Source organism: Dromaius novaehollandiae, chromosome 5 (assembly GCF_036370855.1).
Source record: "Dromaius novaehollandiae isolate bDroNov1 chromosome 5, bDroNov1.hap1, whole genome shotgun sequence".
Taxonomy (NCBI): domain Eukaryota; kingdom Metazoa; phylum Chordata; class Aves; order Casuariiformes; family Dromaiidae; genus Dromaius; species Dromaius novaehollandiae.
The window spans coordinates 70,695,705-70,711,761 of NC_088102.1; the positions used below are offsets into that span (position 1 = coordinate 70,695,705).

The 16,057-nt window shown below is 51.3% G+C and overlaps 3 protein-coding genes across 3 annotated transcripts; all 3 read left to right on the forward strand.

The window, feature by feature from the left end:
• Positions 1-3,024: 3,024 nt before the first annotated feature.
• On the forward strand, positions 3,025-3,960 carry LOC112991682 (olfactory receptor 5AU1-like). The gene has a single exon (XM_026114341.2). The coding sequence runs from the start codon at positions 3,025-3,027 to the stop codon at positions 3,958-3,960; it is 936 nt and encodes a 311-aa protein (XP_025970126.2).
• A 4,364-nt stretch (positions 3,961-8,324) lies between these two features.
• On the forward strand, positions 8,325-9,260 carry LOC135328570 (olfactory receptor 5AR1-like). Its single transcript, XM_064513449.1, has one exon. The coding sequence runs from the start codon at positions 8,325-8,327 to the stop codon at positions 9,258-9,260; it is 936 nt and encodes a 311-aa protein (XP_064369519.1).
• A 4,369-nt stretch (positions 9,261-13,629) lies between these two features.
• On the forward strand, positions 13,630-14,565 carry LOC135328571 (olfactory receptor 5AR1-like). The gene has a single exon (XM_064513450.1). The coding sequence runs from the start codon at positions 13,630-13,632 to the stop codon at positions 14,563-14,565; it is 936 nt and encodes a 311-aa protein (XP_064369520.1).
• Positions 14,566-16,057: the final 1,492 nt, after the last annotated feature.

Here is a 16,057-nt window from a genome sequence, read left to right on the forward strand (position 1 = left end):
TGATGCAATCCCAGCTCCTCAGGGAAGCTTGCTCTGTTTTCCGCGTGCTCTGGAGAACCTGTGATAACTTATCCCATGAGTATGGGATCAGTGGGACATCATTCTGCTTCCGTAGAGACCGGCAGAGCCTATATTTGGATTTCTGCTCAGTCCTCACTGTGTGGGGGTCTGCCAATAACTCAGGAGACCATTAAATGGAGTGAAAGTGGATGAATTTCTGAGACAAAGATGCTGGATGGCGAGGTGTTCACTGTCCTCATACATCTCTGTTAAGAATTTGATAACTTTGTGCCTAGACAAAATCCTCCATCAGCACCTGGCTGATGATCCTACTTGCCTGCGGTTTCGCTGGGATGGGGGAGAACTGTGAAGAACTGCAGGAGTACCAATGTAAGGTAGGAAAATTAAGGATCTCAGTAAGAAACTACTGAAAGAATGCAGCAAAGATACAAAAGAAGAGGTGGGAAATCGCAGTGCACGTTGAATAATGCTTTTACACATGGTGTTGGATTAACCTTACGAGACCTGTGCTGCTCACAAGAATTCACAAGCAGCAAGGGTGTCATAGTAGACAAGCAACACTGCAAAGATGGATTCTTACTTTAGCCCTGTGTTTAAGTCAGATGCTCAAGTTCATTTTTTCCAAGTCCCAGAAGAAGACATAACCTTTGTCAGCTTGTCCGGCCCATGGCACGCTTTCAAAATGAACGCTGGCCAAAGAGCTCACCGCTATTACTCACTTTCAAAAGCTTGTCTGAATCATTACAGTTTGTCTGTATCCAGGTAAGAGGCATGACAGTTGGAAATGTTGGGTTTGGCTGAAAACTGTAGAAGACTCTAATGTATATTAACAGGATGAGGTCCTGGGGGTGGGGCGATTTTGAATCATAATTGTTGGAAATGCCTGCGCAGCTGTCAATGCCTGCCCCTGAACACCGTTCCCTAGATCATAGGGATCTCAAACGTAGAGTATGCACTGACAGAAGGCATAGTATGCAAACATGCTCCTCAAGTGTGCTTCACTGCGTCCCACCAGGAGCTGCAGGAGAAGAGATGCACCGATGAACGAGAGAACAAGCATGCCTGCTGTAACGTGCAAGAAGGGATTTGGGGGATGGATGGGACAGAATACCCCAAACCTAGTAAGTCACCCTTGCCTCACCCAAACGCACAACCATGCCTGGGTTGGTTACACTTAGTTTTGACCACGGGATGCCACGTTTGTAGAAGAGCATCTTCCCCACCAGTCCTACCTGGAGTCCAGGTGAGAAACCACCAGTAAGCAGAGAGCGCACCGACATCCAGGGCACACTTGGACACAGCTCTGCTAGGTCCTGGTGGTGTTTCAAGAGTTGGTCCCAGGCTGTTGTCAGGTCCAAGCTCACCTCGCATCCACATTGTTCCTGCATTATGGAAACAAGTCCGGATGGGCTTGGGAGAAATGGCAGAGGAACATGCTAGAAAAAGAATTTGAGCCCATATTCCCCACTTGCTTGGGCAGGTAGCTGGGTCAGGCAAGGAATGACCACATTTGCCCAGAAAAAACTTCTGCTTTGGTCTCCTCAGGATGTTGCTGACATTGCGGGGAAAGTTGGCTGGGCTCAAGAGCCCCGGGATGCGTGGTGAAACGGGGCTTTGCCAGCAGCTCTGCTGCAGGTAGCTGGCCATGACCGGTGCTCCTGTAGACAGTGCAGACAATACTGGACCCCAGCACGAAGGTGCAAAAGAGAATGTAGCTTTCTGTCGCTCGTGGCTGCTCCATCCTCTTGTTTCCTCCCCCCAAATTAAGTTGTCCTTATCTTTTTCAGGACCTTTGCTTGAGGGTCATGTGATATAACATCTGGAGTACTGTGTCCAATTCTGGGCTCCCCTGTACCAGAGAGAGAGGGAACTACTGGAGGGAGTCCAGGATAGGGCTATAAAGATGATTAGGGGCCTGGAGCATCTCTCTTATGAGGAAAGGCTGGGAGAGCTGGGCCTGTTTAGCCTGGAGAAGAGAAGACTCAGGGAGGATCTTATCAATGTATACAAATATCACAAGGGAGGGTGTCAAGAGGATGCGGCTAGACTGTTTTCAGTGGAGCCTAGCAACAGGACAAGAGGCAACGGGCACAGATTGAAACACAGGAAGATCCATCTGAAGTTAAAGTGTTTAACTTAAGGAATTGTTTTGCATGCATGATGATCTGCAGGGAGGCGGCTGAGCTTGATCTCCTTTTCGACATCTACAGAGCAAGCCTCAAAGCCTGAGCATTTCATTTAAACCTCTCCCATAGTCAGGTTACCCTCAGAGGATAAGTCATCTTAATCTAAGCGAAATAGGTCATAATAGGTCAGAAGAGCAAATTCTCTACATTGCCAGGAAAGCCAGAGGGCCAGTTTTGCCGTAGCTTGTCTGTAGCGTGGTAGTCCAAAGAGATGTGAATCTCACTTCTAATGCAGGAAACAATGCCAGAAGGAAGGATTCTGCCTAGTCTGTAGACAGATAAAAAGAGACGAGTTTCCACCCTGAAAGCACAGCCATTTTTCCCCAGAACTTTAAATTCCAAGATACCCTTCCAGTTTGTGATAGGACCTTGTATTAACTGTAGCCTTGATGGATCTGCTTAGGCAATGTAGTTGCTGCCTCAGAATACAAGAAAAAATGAACAAGGGTGCATGATCCCCAGCTGTCACCGTAATATTTATGAAACATCTCATGAGCCCCCAAAAATCCGGGTCTAGATACTGGATTTGTGACTGGAAGGGAATCATGGGTCAAAGGACAGGTTGTGACAACCTGCTTTCTTTGTTGGATGTTTATGGAAAATAATTTCAAAGAACTGCTGATTTTTTTCTTCCTTCCGGAGATGTTACTGTCACTGCAAGAAAATAATCAGCAGGTCTTTTACTTTTTTCCTTTCCCATTTAACCTCAAAGGCAGTGTCAGCTTTTCACATGGATATTTATGAAGCAGAAATTCCATCCAGCATTTTTTCACCCTCTTCCTTCCAGGTCTCTCCACAGCGACTAAGGACAGTACAAATGGATGAGGAGAACTGCACCAGGGTGACCCACTTCACCCTCTCGGGACTCACAGAGCACCCACACCTGAAGCCCATCCTCTTTGCCCTCTTCCTGGGCAGCTACGTGCTGACCCTGGTGGGAAACCTCAGCATCATCGTGCTGGTCAGGGTCAGCCCCCAGCTCCACACCCCCATGTACTTTTTCCTCAGTAACTTGTCCTTCCTAGACATTTGCTATTCCTGCACCATCAGCCCCCAAATGCTGTTGGACCTTTCAGAAAAACACAAGGCCCTTTCTTTTGCTGGCTGCCTCACGCAGTTTTACTTCTACGCTGTTTTTGCCACGGCTGAGATTTACCTTCTGGCTGCCATGGCGTACGACCGCTACGTGGCCATCTGCAGCCCCCTGCTCTACGGGGTCGTCATGTCTCCCGGCCTCTGCACGCGCCTGGTCGTTGGGTCCTACCTCGCGGGGCTGCTGAATGCCGTCGTACACACGAGCGCCTTGCTCCAGCTCTCCTTCTGTGGCCCTCGGGTCATCAATAACTTCTACTGTGACGGGCCCCCCTTGTTCGTGCTCTCCTCCACTGACACGTGGCTCAATGAGGTGGTGATGTTTGTGTTTGCGGGCTTCAACTTGACCATGACCAACCTGCTCATCGTTGCCTCCTACGCCCGCATTGCGGTGACCATTGCGAGGATGCGCTCTGCTGCAGGCAGGCGCAAAGCCTGCTCCACCTGTGCCTCCCACCTAGCAGCTGTCATGATGCTCTACGTGAGTTTTGTCCTCCTGTACCTACGGCCCAGCTGTAGTTCAGCAGTTGATGAAGACAAGTTGGCTTCGATATTCTCTGCGGTAGTGATACCTTTGTCAAATCCTCTGATGTATAGCCTGAGAAACAAGGAGGTGAAGGCTGCTCTGAGGAGACTTCTTAGGAGGAAAATGTGCCCATGAAGATTTGGGTTTTTTTAAACCTTCATGCTTCTGTCTTATTCCTTGCTAGGTGTCTTCCGTGTTCAATCAGGTGTGCCCAGGTTGGGATCCCATTTAAAGTGTTCATAGGGGCAGGGCAGAATGACTTTTCTGTGGGCTGGTGACCTTCATACTCAACATCTCGCTCAACAGCCTAAAAGTAAATAGGAGATAGTTTCCCTGAGTAGAAGGAGGAGGAGAAGCTGTTTCCCAAAGCACTTATCAGTACTACTGAAGATGTGTTCATTCTTTAGCAAGTACGTAAGGGAGATGCAATGCATCATCTGAATTGCTACATGAGCTTATTTCCTGAGTTCACAGCCACCATTAGTCTCCAGGGTCAACCACATGGTCTCCAAATTTGTTTGTGGTGATTGTTCTAGCCCTGCAGGATCCAGCTGGCATTGAGGAAAGGAAATTCTGGCTGCCAGCTGGGACCGCTCCTGATCATTCTGTCCCTAGAGAACACCACTTTGGGCACTTGGTCCCGAGAAGCAGACTTGGGACTCAAAGGCACATGTGGAAACCCGCAGGGATTTTGCAGGGGGAAAGCCTGAGCTCTGCGTGAGCAATCAGACATGACACGTTGTACTTGCCCTGCTGGTTGCAGCTGCCCAAGGCCCATGATGTGACTACTGCTCTCCACTGATGGCCAGAGCTGCTGGCCACGTGTGGCAGGAAGGCTTTTCCGCCCTCCGATTAGCTTCCATCACAGCCAGGACTGCAAAGTTGGACCTTTCCTGGGGGAGAGGGAAGAGAGCCTGATGGCACTGCTGTGGTAGGATATAATTTATTAGGAAGAGCAACAGAGGGTTGTTCTTTCCTTCTCCAGGGCCCTGATGTGATGGTGGATTACCCAGAGAGGTGGTGGAGTCTCCTTCCTTGGAGATATTCAAAAGCCATCTAGGCACAATCCTGGGCAACGTGCTCTAGGTGACCCTGCCTGAGCATGAGGGTTGGCCTAGATGATCTCCAGGGATCCCTTCCAACCTCCGCCGCTCTGTGATTCTGTGGGTGAGGTGATAACAACCCCTCCATCCTTTTTAGTAGCGACTTCGCTTGCTTGTATTTACCTTTTCAACATAAATCGTTGGACATCGGACTTAGCCCATACACGTTCAGGCACATTTTTAGAGCAAAAAGGAATGCGTAACCCAAGCTGAATAGTCTGGGAAGGCATCAAAGCACCTGTGCCTTTCTTAGAGCACCTTTGGAAAACATTGGGCTATGTCACACTCCCCCAGCCAAGGAGAAAATCCCCTAAGCCTTTGGAAAAGATGTGGCTCCCACAAAGCAACTAAAAGCCAAAGCCTTACTTGTGCTTACACGCATGGTAGTACAGCAAGGTGCCAGGGCAGGACCTAGAGCGCTGGCACAGATCACCCAGGCTGGTTAAGTGGCCTGACACCTTCCCTGGCACAACTTTGGGCCCTTCCTCCCGCCCCAGCAGGATGAGCTCGGCGTGGCCGTGGCACATGCCAGGGGCTGTTTGCTGTCGGCGGTTGGGAGCAGGCTGTGCTGTTTTGGCCTGCTCCCTCCGGCACCGTCCTGCACCGTCCCAGGGGACCCGGCACTGCTGCCCTCTGCCTCCACGCGCTGCTGCCATGCCCCCGCTGTGCTCTGCGTGTCAGGACCACGCTACGAAACCCACCGTCGCCGCGTTTGTGAAGCCAGGCCACAGGCAGAGCTATCCAAAACGGTGAACGTGCCCGTGAGGTTTTGCACGGTGCTGGGAGGGGATGGCTGGCCTTGAGCCAGGCAGAGGTACCATGCGCGGGGGGAAGGCAGCCAGCTAACGATGGCCACGCAGTGATGTGATCAACTGGAAAAAAAAAAGTCGAATGTGGCCTACACGCAGCTCCAGGACACGGACCGCCCTTTTGGGCCATTCTGTGCAGAGCTGAGCTGGCTGTTCATCTGGGCAATAATTGCAAGCGTGTGTCATCCCAGCCTGGGCATCACGAGCCTCCTGCTCGGTCTTCATGGTCAGGGCTGAGCACGGAGCCTGGATGTTGAGGCAGATCCCCTGTCCCTGCTGTTGCTTTTGCCCTGTCCGTAGCTCCAACGAGCATCAGGTTGCTTTTAACGCTTGGTGCCTGGGGAAGGGAGAGGCGTGGGTGTACTCCGGGGTGGCACGGACCAGGCTGCAGAGCATCAGGAGGTGTGTCCCGGGTGGTGGGGGGAGAGGAGGAAAGAGGGAATCAGTCTGTCTTCAGCCGTGAGGGTCCTACAAATGCTGTGGGAGACAAAGCGGTGATGGCTGGGAAGCGCCTCTGCATGGAGTCCTGCAATGTCGTGGTGCAGGTCGCTGCCGCCCATGCCTGCGTGGCGTGGATGCGGCCACCCCCATCACGTTCTTTCTGCCAGCCCTGACAGGACATATACATGTCCACGCACGGGCGCATTGCCTTCCTCTCCCTGGCCCAGTCGGAGGAGGTGGCACCATTTGTACTCTAAGCCCTCCAGACCCTGACTTTGAATCTCATTCCTGTTCCAAAGTGAGATTTGCCACTGAAGGGAGCGACCAGCCCTGGAGAAACATCTCTTTGCAGACCGGTTAAGTATCATGGTGTATAAGACAATAGCAGATGTTACTTGGATTGCTCATAGCCCACTGCCTGGCTTTGAGCACGGACCCAAGCTCATGCAGGAAGGCTGTGAGACCTTTTCTTTGCCCTCCTGAAAAACACTGCTGAAGAGCCAGGAGAGAGTCCATAAGCTAAAGCCACACGAACTAAAACACGGACAGAAGTCAAATTGTTGAGATGGTAATGCTAACTCAGGGGCCCAAGAGGAAAAATACTGACATGAAATTGTATAAAACCTTGAGGGGAAAAAAGCAGAAAATCAGAAGAGTTCCCAGGAAGATGAAGGCTCTTCCCAGGGGTGAAAGATGCTGGATCTTTCCAGCCTGGCTAATGCCCACTTGGCAGCAGCCTTAGTGGGATGGGACGGGAGCACAGAAATGCCTACCCCAGCAGCCTGCTAGTCTTCGCTATCTTGTGTGTGCGTTAGCTAGTAAATAATTGCTGTGTACTCTTAAGCTGTGTCTAACCCGCTTGCAGTCTTTGTGTGTGTGGCAAAAGATGACCAAGCAAAAGCAGCCCAGTAGAGGAAGGGTTATAATCATGCAAGGAACTGGTTGGGAGGACATAAAAGCAAAGAGAAAATCTCCTGGATGATGTTGGTGATTGAATAACGGAATAAGAAAGCCTGTTCCTCGCTCAGCCTCTCATGTGATATCACCAGTAAATCATAGGCAGAGTGAAGAGAAATGAGGGGAATGAGCAGGAAAACCAGAGTCTGTGTGAGGATCAAGTGAAAGGACCCAGAAGGGATCCACCCTCCTCTGCTGCCTGGTTACCCTTGGTGTCTCCAAGTCATAAGGTGAGAAACATGGATGCAATTCAGCACATCTAAGGCATAAGTTTGATGTCCCACGCTAACATTTTCTTCCCCTGAAAAGGAGTTTCTTGGAGTTTTAGATTTTGACAATAGACTCAGTCTAAGGGGGAATGGCAGCTACCATGGGAAATGCAATTTAATTGCTTCTTCTCCTGCTGTGCTCCTGCTGTGCTCCAGGGAGGGTGACCCAAGGCTGCAAGTGTTTCATGTCCCTGTGCAGCATGTGCTAAAGCTTGAGGAGATGTTGCTGCTCCCCAGGTGTGTCCGGGAATCTTGTATTTCACTCCACAGTCTCTCTACTCTGTTGCTGCTGCTATGACTCTTGCCGAAATCTGGACAACGAGGTGTAAGTGGCAGCTGCAACATGCTTAGAGGAAACTCAGCACACGTTAACTAAAGCTTGGGTCTGCCTTTCACTGTACCTTGAAGTTCATTGAACTCTGATTCCTGCAGCCAGTGAAAGGCACTACAGGGTAGCATGGCTGGGGGCCTCTGCAAGTAAAAGTGTCTGATGAGCCAAAGCCAGGGAAACCTCACCGATGTTCAGCCTGCGAGAGAAAACAACTGGGGGGAAGGAAGGTGATTTTTGCACTGAGAAAATCTAGGGTTGTCCTCAAGGGTGTGAATCATGTCTTCCTAAGCTAGACAGCTGGAATATGTTAGAGGAATGCTGAACTCAGGAGAGCCTATTTCTCTCATCTTTGATTAAAAAGGCAGCCTGGGCAATTAGGTGAGATAAAGCACTGTGAGTTTGTCAGATTAGACTTGTGTTCACTGGAAGAAATTTGCATCTATTGATTGTCCATGACTTCTGCTCGCGCTGTCTCAGATACTGAGAGAGCTTTCTCAAGGCGGACAACAGGGAGGATGTTAACACAAATTCCTCTCACTTCTTTCTGTCTTCCTTCCAGGTCTCTCCACAGCGATTAAGGACAGTACAAATGGATGAAGAGAACTGCACCAGGGTGACCCACTTCACCCTCTCGGGACTCACAGAGCACCCACACCTGAAGCCCATCCTCTTTGCCCTCTTCCTGGGCAGCTACGTGCTGACCCTGGTGGGAAACCTCAGCATCATCGTGCTGGTCAGGGTCAGCCCCCAGCTCCACACCCCCATGTACTTTTTCCTCAGTAACTTGTCCTTCCTAGACATTTGCTATTCCTGCACCATCAGCCCCCAAATGCTGTTGGACCTTTCAGAAAAACACAAGGCCCTTTCTTTTGCTGGCTGCCTCACGCAGTTTTACTTCTACGCTGTTTTTGCCACGGCTGAGATTTACCTTCTGGCTGCCATGGCGTACGACCGCTACGTGGCCATCTGCAGCCCCCTGCTCTACGGGGTCGTCATGTCTCCCGGCCTCTGCACGCGCCTGGTCGTTGGGTCCTACCTCGCGGGGCTGCTGAATGCCGTCGTACACACGAGCGCCTTGCTCCAGCTCTCCTTCTGTGGCCCTCGGGTCATCAATAACTTCTACTGTGACGGGCCCCCCTTGTTCGTGCTCTCCTCCACTGACACGTGGCTCAATGAGGTGGTGATGTTTGTGTTCGTGGGCTTCAACATGACCATGACCAACCTGCTCATCGTTGCCTCCTACGCCCGCATTGCGGTGACCATTGCGAGGATGCGCTCTGCTGCAGGCAGGCGCAAAGCCTGCTCCACCTGTGCCTCCCACCTAGCAGCTGTCATGATGCTCTACGTGAGTTTTGTCCTCCTGTACCTACGGCCCAGCTGTAGTTCAGCAGTTGATGAAGACAAGTTGGCTTCGATATTCTCTGCGGTAGTGATACCTTTGTCAAATCCTCTGATGTATAGCCTGAGAAACAAGGAGGTGAAGGCTGCTCTGAGGAGACTTCTTAGGAGGAAAAGGTGCCCATGAAGATTTGGGTTTTTTTTAAACCTTCATGCATCTGTCTTATTCCTTGCTAGGTGTCTTCCATGCTCAATCAGGTGTGCCCAGGTTGGGATCCCATTTAAAGTGTTCATAGGGGCAGGGCAGAATGACTTTTCTGTGGGCTGGTGACCTTCATACTCAACATCTCGCTCAACAGCCTAAAAGTAAATAGGAGATAGTTTCCCTGAGTAGAAGGAGGAGGAGAAGCTGTTTCCCAAAGCACTTATCAGTACTACTGAAGATGTGTTCATTCTTTAGCAAGTACGTAAGGGAGATGCAATGCATCATCTGAATTGCTACATGAGCTTATTTCCTGAGTTCACAGCCACCATTAGTCTCCAGGGTCAACCACATGGTCTCCAAATTTGTTTGTGGTGATTGTTCTAGCCCTGCAGGATCCAGCTGGCATTGAGGAAAGGAAATTCTGGCTGCCAGCTGGGACCGCTCCTGATCATTCTGTCCCTAGAGAACACCACTTTGGGCACTTGGTCCCGAGAAGCAGACTTGGGACTCAAAGGCACATGTGGAAACCCGCAGGGATTTTGCAGGGGGAAAGCCTGAGCTCTGCGTGAGCAATCAGACATGACACGTTGTACTTGCCCTGCTGGTTGCAGCTGCCCAAGGCCCATGATGTGACTACTGCTCTCCACTGATGGCCAGAGCTGCTGGCCACGTGTGGCAGGAAGGCTTTTCCGCCCTCCGATTAGCTTCCATCACAGCCAGGACTGCAAAGTTGGACCTTTCCTGGGGGAGAGGGAAGACACCCTGATGGCACTGCTGTGGTAGGATATAATTTATTAGGAAGGGCAACAGAGGGTTGTTCTTTCCTTCTCCAGGGCCCTGACGTGATGGTGGATTACCCAGAGAGGTGGTGGAGTCTCCTTCCTTGGAGATATTCAAAAGCCATCTAGGCACAATCCTGGGCAACGTGCTCTAGGTGACCCTGCCTGAGCATGAGGGTTGGCCTAGATGATCTCCAGGGATCCCTTCCAACCTCCGCCGCTCTGTGATTCTGTGGGTGAGGTGATAACAACCCCTCCATCCTTTTTAGTAGCGACTTCGCTTGCTTGTATTTACCTTTTCAACACAAATCGTTGGACATCGGACTTAGCCCATACACGTTCAGGCGGATTTTTAGAGCAAAAAGGAATGCGTAACCCAAGCTGAATAGTCTGGGAAGGCATCAAAGCACCTGTGCCTTTCTTAGAGCACCTTTGGAAAACATTGGGCTATGTCACACTCCCCCAGCCAAGGAGAAAATCCCCTAAGCCTTTGGAAAAGATGTGGCTACCACAAAGCAACTAAAAGCCAAAGCCTTACTTGTGCTTACACGCATGGTAGTACAGCAAGGTGCCAGGGCAGGACCTAGAGCGCTGGCACAGATCACCCAGGCTGGTTAAGTGGCCTGACACCTTCCCTGGCACAACTTTGGGCCCTTCCTCCCGCCCCAGCAGGATGAGCTCGGCGTGGCGGTGGCACATGCCAGGGGCTGTTTGCTGTCGGCGGTTGGGAGCAGGCTGTGCTGTTTTGGCCTGCTCCCTCCGGCACCGTCCTGCACCGTCCCAGGGGACCCGGCACTGCTGCCCTCTGCCTCCACGCGCTGCTGCCATGCCCCCGCTGTGCTCTGCGTGTCAGGACCACGCTACGAAACCCACCGTCGCCGCGTTTGTGAAGCCAGGCCACAGGCAGAGCTATCCAAAACGGTGAACGTGCCCGTGAGGTTTTGCACGGTGCTGGGAGGGGATGGCTGGCCTTGAGCCAGGCAGAGGTACCATGCGCGGGGGGAAGGCAGCCAGCTAACGATGGCCACGCAGTGATGTGATCAACTGGAAAAAAAAAGTCGAATGCGGCCTACACGCAGCTCCAGGACACGGACCGCCCTTTTGGGCCATTCTGCGCAGAGCTGAGCTGGCTGTTCATCTGGGCAATAATTGCAAGAGTGTGTCATCCCAGCCTGGGCATCACGAGCCTCCTGCTCGGTCTTCATGGTCAGGGCTGAGCACGGAGCCTGGATGTTGAGGCAGATCCCCTGTCCCTGCTGTTGCTTTTGCCCTGTCCGTAGCTCCAACGAGCATCAGGTTGCTTTTAACGCTTGGTGCCTGGGGAAGGGAGAGGCGTGGGTGTACTCCGGGGTGACACGGACCAGGCTGCAGAGCATCAGGAGGTGTGTCCCAGGTGGTGGGGGGAGAGGAGGAAAGAGGGAATCAGTCTGTCTTCAGCCGTGAGGGTCCTACAAATGCTGTGGGAGACAAAGCGGTGATGGCTGGGAAGCGCCTCTGCATGGAGTCCTGCAATGTCGTGGTGCAGGTCGCTGCCGCCCATGCCTGCGTGGTGTGGATGCGGCCACCCCCATCACGTTCTTTCTGCCAGCCCTGACAGGACGTATACATGTCCACGCACGGGCACGTTACCTTCCTCTCCCTGGCCCAGTCGGAGGAGGTGGCACCATTTGTACTCTAAGCCCTCCAGACCCTGACTTTGAATCTCATTCCTGTTCCAAAGTGAGATTTGCCACTGAAGGGAGCGACCAGCCCTGGAGAAACATCTCTTTGCAGACCGGTTAAGTATCATGGTGTATAAAGGAATAGCAGATGTTACTTGGATTGCTCATAGCCCACTGCCTGGCTTTGAGCATGGACCCAAGCTCATGCAGCAAGGCTGTGAGACCTTTTCTTTGCCCTCCTGAAAAACACTGCTGAAGAGCCAGGAGAGAGTCCATAAGCTAAAGCCACACGAACTAAAACATGGACAGAAGTCAAATTGTTGAGATGGTAATGCTAACTCAGGGGCCCAAGAGGAAAAATACTGACATGAAATTGTATAAAACCTTGAGGGGAAAAAAGCAGAAAATCAGAAGAGTTCCCAGGAAGATGAAGGCTCTTCCCAGGGGTGAAAGATGCTGGATCTTTCCAGCCTGGCTGATGCCCACTTGGCAGCAGCCTTAGTGGGATGGGACAGGAGCACAGAAATGCCTACCCCAGCAGCCTGCTAGTCTTTGCTATCTTGTGTGTGCATTGGCTAATAAATAATTGCTGTGTACTCTTAAGCTGTGTCTAACCCGCTTGCAGTCTTTGTGTGTGTGGCAAAAGATCACCAAGCAAAAGCAGCCCAGTAGAGGAAGGGTTATAATCATGCAAGGAACTGGTTGGGAGGACATAAAAGCAAAGAGAAAATCTCCTGGATGATGTTGGAGATTGAATAACGGAATAAGAAAGCCTGTTCCTCGCTCAGCCTCTCATGTGATATCACCAGTAAATCATAGGCAGAGTGAAGAGAAATGAGGGGAATGAGCAGGAAAACCAGAGTCTGTGTGAGGATCAAGTGAAAGGACCCAGAAGGGATCCACCCTCCTCTGCTGCCTGGTTACCCTTGGTGTCTCCAAGTCATAAGGTGAGAAACATGGATGCAATTCAGCACATCTAAGGCATAAGTTTGATGTCCCACGCTAACATTTTCTTCCCCTGAAAAGGAGTTTCTTGCAGTTTTAGATTTTGACAATAGACTCAGTCTAAGGGGGAATGGCAGCTACCATGGGAAATGCAGAGGTATTATTTAATTGCTTCTTCTGCTGTGCTCCTGCTGTGCTCCAGGGAGGGAGACCCAAGGCTGCAAGTGTTTCATGTCCCTGTGCAGCATGTGCTAAAGCTTGAGGAGATGTTGCTGCTCCCCAGGTGTGTCCGGGAATCTTGTATTTCACTCCACAGTCTCTCTACTCTGTTGCTGCTGCTATGACTCTTGCCGAAATCTGGACAACGAGGTGTAAGTGGCAGCTGCAACATGCTTAGAGGAAACTCAGCACACGTTAACTAAAGCTTGGGTCTGCCTTTCACTGTACCTTGAAGTTCATTGAACTCTGATTCCTGCAGCCAGTGAAAGGCACTACAGGGTAGCATGGCTGGGGGCCTCTGCAAGTAAAAGTGTCTGATGAGCCAAAGCAAGGGAAACCTCACCGATGTTGAGCCTGCGAGCGAAAACAACCGGGGGGAAGGAAGGTGATTTTTGCACTGAGAAAATCTAGGGTTGTCCTCAAGGGTGTGAATCATGTCTTCCTAAGCTAGACAGCTGGAATATGTTAGAGGAATGCTGAACTCAGGAGAGCCTATTTCTCTCATCTTTGATTAAAAAGGCAGCCTGGGCAATTAGGTGAGATAAAGCACTGTGAGTTTGTCAGATTAGACTTGTGTTCACTGGAAGAAATTTGCATCTATTGATTGTCCATGACTTCTGCTCGCGCTGTCTCAGATACTGAGAGAGCTTTCTCAAGGCGGACAACAGGGAGGATGTTAACACATATTTCTCTCACTTCTTTCTGTCTTCCTTCCAGGTCTCTCCACAGCGATTAAGGACAGTACAAATGGATGAGGAGAACTGCACCAGGGTGACCCACTTCACCCTCTCGGGACTCACAGAGCACCCACACCTGAAGCCCGTCCTCTTTGCCCTCTTCCTGGGCAGCTACGTGCTGACCCTGGTGGGAAACCTCAGCATCATCGTGCTGGTCAGGGTCAGCCCCCAGCTCCACACCCCCATGTACTTTTTCCTCAGTAACTTGTCCTTCCTAGACATTTGCTATTCCTGCACCATCAGCCCCCAAATGCTGTTGGACCTTTCAGAAAAACACAAGGCCCTTTCTTTTGCTGGCTGCCTCACGCAGTTTTACTTCTACGCTGTTTTTGCCACGGCTGAGATTTACCTTCTGGCTGCCATGGCGTACGACCGCTACGTGGCCATCTGCAGCCCCCTGCTCTACGGGGTCGTCATGTCTCCCGGCCTCTGCACGCGCCTGGTCGTTGGGTCCTACCTCGCGGGGCTGCTGAATGCCGTCGTACACACGAGCGCCTTGCTCCAGCTCTCCTTCTGTGGCCCTCGGGTCATCAATAACTTCTACTGTGACGGGCCCCCCTTGTTCGTGCTCTCCTCCACTGACACGTGGCTCAATGAGGTGGTGATGTTTGTGTTCGTGGGCTTCAACATGACCATGACCAACCTGCTCATCGTTGCCTCCTACGCCCGCATTGCGGTGACCATTGCGAGGATGCGCTCTGCTGCAGGCAGGCGCAAAGCCTGCTCCACCTGTGCCTCCCACCTAGCAGCTGTCATGATGCTCTACGTGAGTTTTGTCCTCCTGTACCTACGGCCCAGCTGTAGTTCAGCAGTTGATGAAGACAAGTTGGCTTCGATATTCTCTGCGGTAGTGATACCTTTGTCAAATCCTCTGATGTATAGCCTGAGAAACAAGGAGGTGAAGGCTGCTCTGAGGAGACTTCTTAGGAGGAAAAGGTGCCCATGAAGATTTGTTTTTTTTTTAAACCTTCATGCTTCTGTCTTATTCCTTGCTAGGTGTCTTCCATGCTCAATCAGGTGTGCCCAGGTTGGGATCCCATTTAAAGTGTTCATAGGGGCAGGGCAGAATGACTTTTCTGTGGGCTGGTGACCTTCATACTCAACATCTCGCTCAACAGCCTAAAAGTAAACAGGAGATAGTTTCCCTGAGTAGAAGGAGGAGGAGAAGCTGTTTCCCAAAGCACTTATCAGTACTACTGAAGATGTGTTCATTCTTTAGCAAGTACGTAAGGGAGATGCAATGCATCATCTGAATTGCTACATGAGCTTATTTCCTGAGTTCACAGCCACCATTAGTCTCCAGGGTCAACCACATGGTCTCCAAATTTGTTTGTGGTGATTGTTCTAGCCCTGCAGGATCCAGCTGGCATTGAGGAAAGGAAATTCTGGCTGCCAGCTGGGACCGCTCCTGATCATTCTGTCCCTAGAGAACACCACTTTGGGCACTTGGTCCCGAGAAGCAGACTTGGGACTCAAAGGCACATGTGGAAACCCGCAGGTATTTTGCAGGGGGAAAGCCTGAGCTCTGCGTGAGCAATCAGACATGACACGTTGTACTTGCCCTGCTGGTTGCAGCTGCCCAAGGCCCATGATGTGACTACTGCTCTCCACTGATGGCCAGAGCTGCTGGCCACGTGTGGCAGGAAGGCTTTTCCGCCCTCCGATTAGCTTCCATCACAGCCAGGACTGCAAAGCTGGACCTTTCCTGGGGGAGAGGGAAGAGAGCCTGATGGCACTGCTGTGGTAGGATATAATTTATTAGGAAGAGCAACAGAGGGTTGTTCTTTCCTTCTCCAGGGCCCTGACGTGATGGTGGATTACCCAGAGAGGTGGTGGAGTCTCCTTCCTTGGAGATATTCAAAAGCCATCTAGGCACAATCCTGGGCAACGTGCTCTAGGTGACCCTGCCTGAGCATGAGGGTTGGCCTAGATGATCTCCAGGGATCCCTTCCAACCTCCGCCGCTCTGTGATTCTGTGGGTGAGGTGATAACAACCCCTCCATCCTTTTTAGTAGCGACTTCGCTTGCTTGTATTTACCTTTTCAACACAAATCGTTGGACATCGGACTTAGCCCATACACGTTCAGGCGGATTTTTAGAGCAAAAAGGAATGCGTAACCCAAGCTGAATAGTCTGGGAAGGCATCAAAGCACCTGTGCTTTTCTTAGAGCACCTTTGGAAAACATTGGGCTATGTCACACTCCCCCAGCCAAGGAGAAAATCCCCTAAGCCTTTGGAAAAGATGTGGCTACCACAAAGCAACTAAAAGCCAAAGCCTTACTTGTGCTTACACGCATGGTAGTACAGCAAGGTGCCAGGGCAGGACCTAGAGCGCTGGCACAGATCACCCAGGCTGGTTAAGTGGCCTGACACCTTCCCTGGCACAACTTTGGGCCCTTCCTCCCGCCCCAGCAGGATGAGCTCGGCGTGGCTGTGGC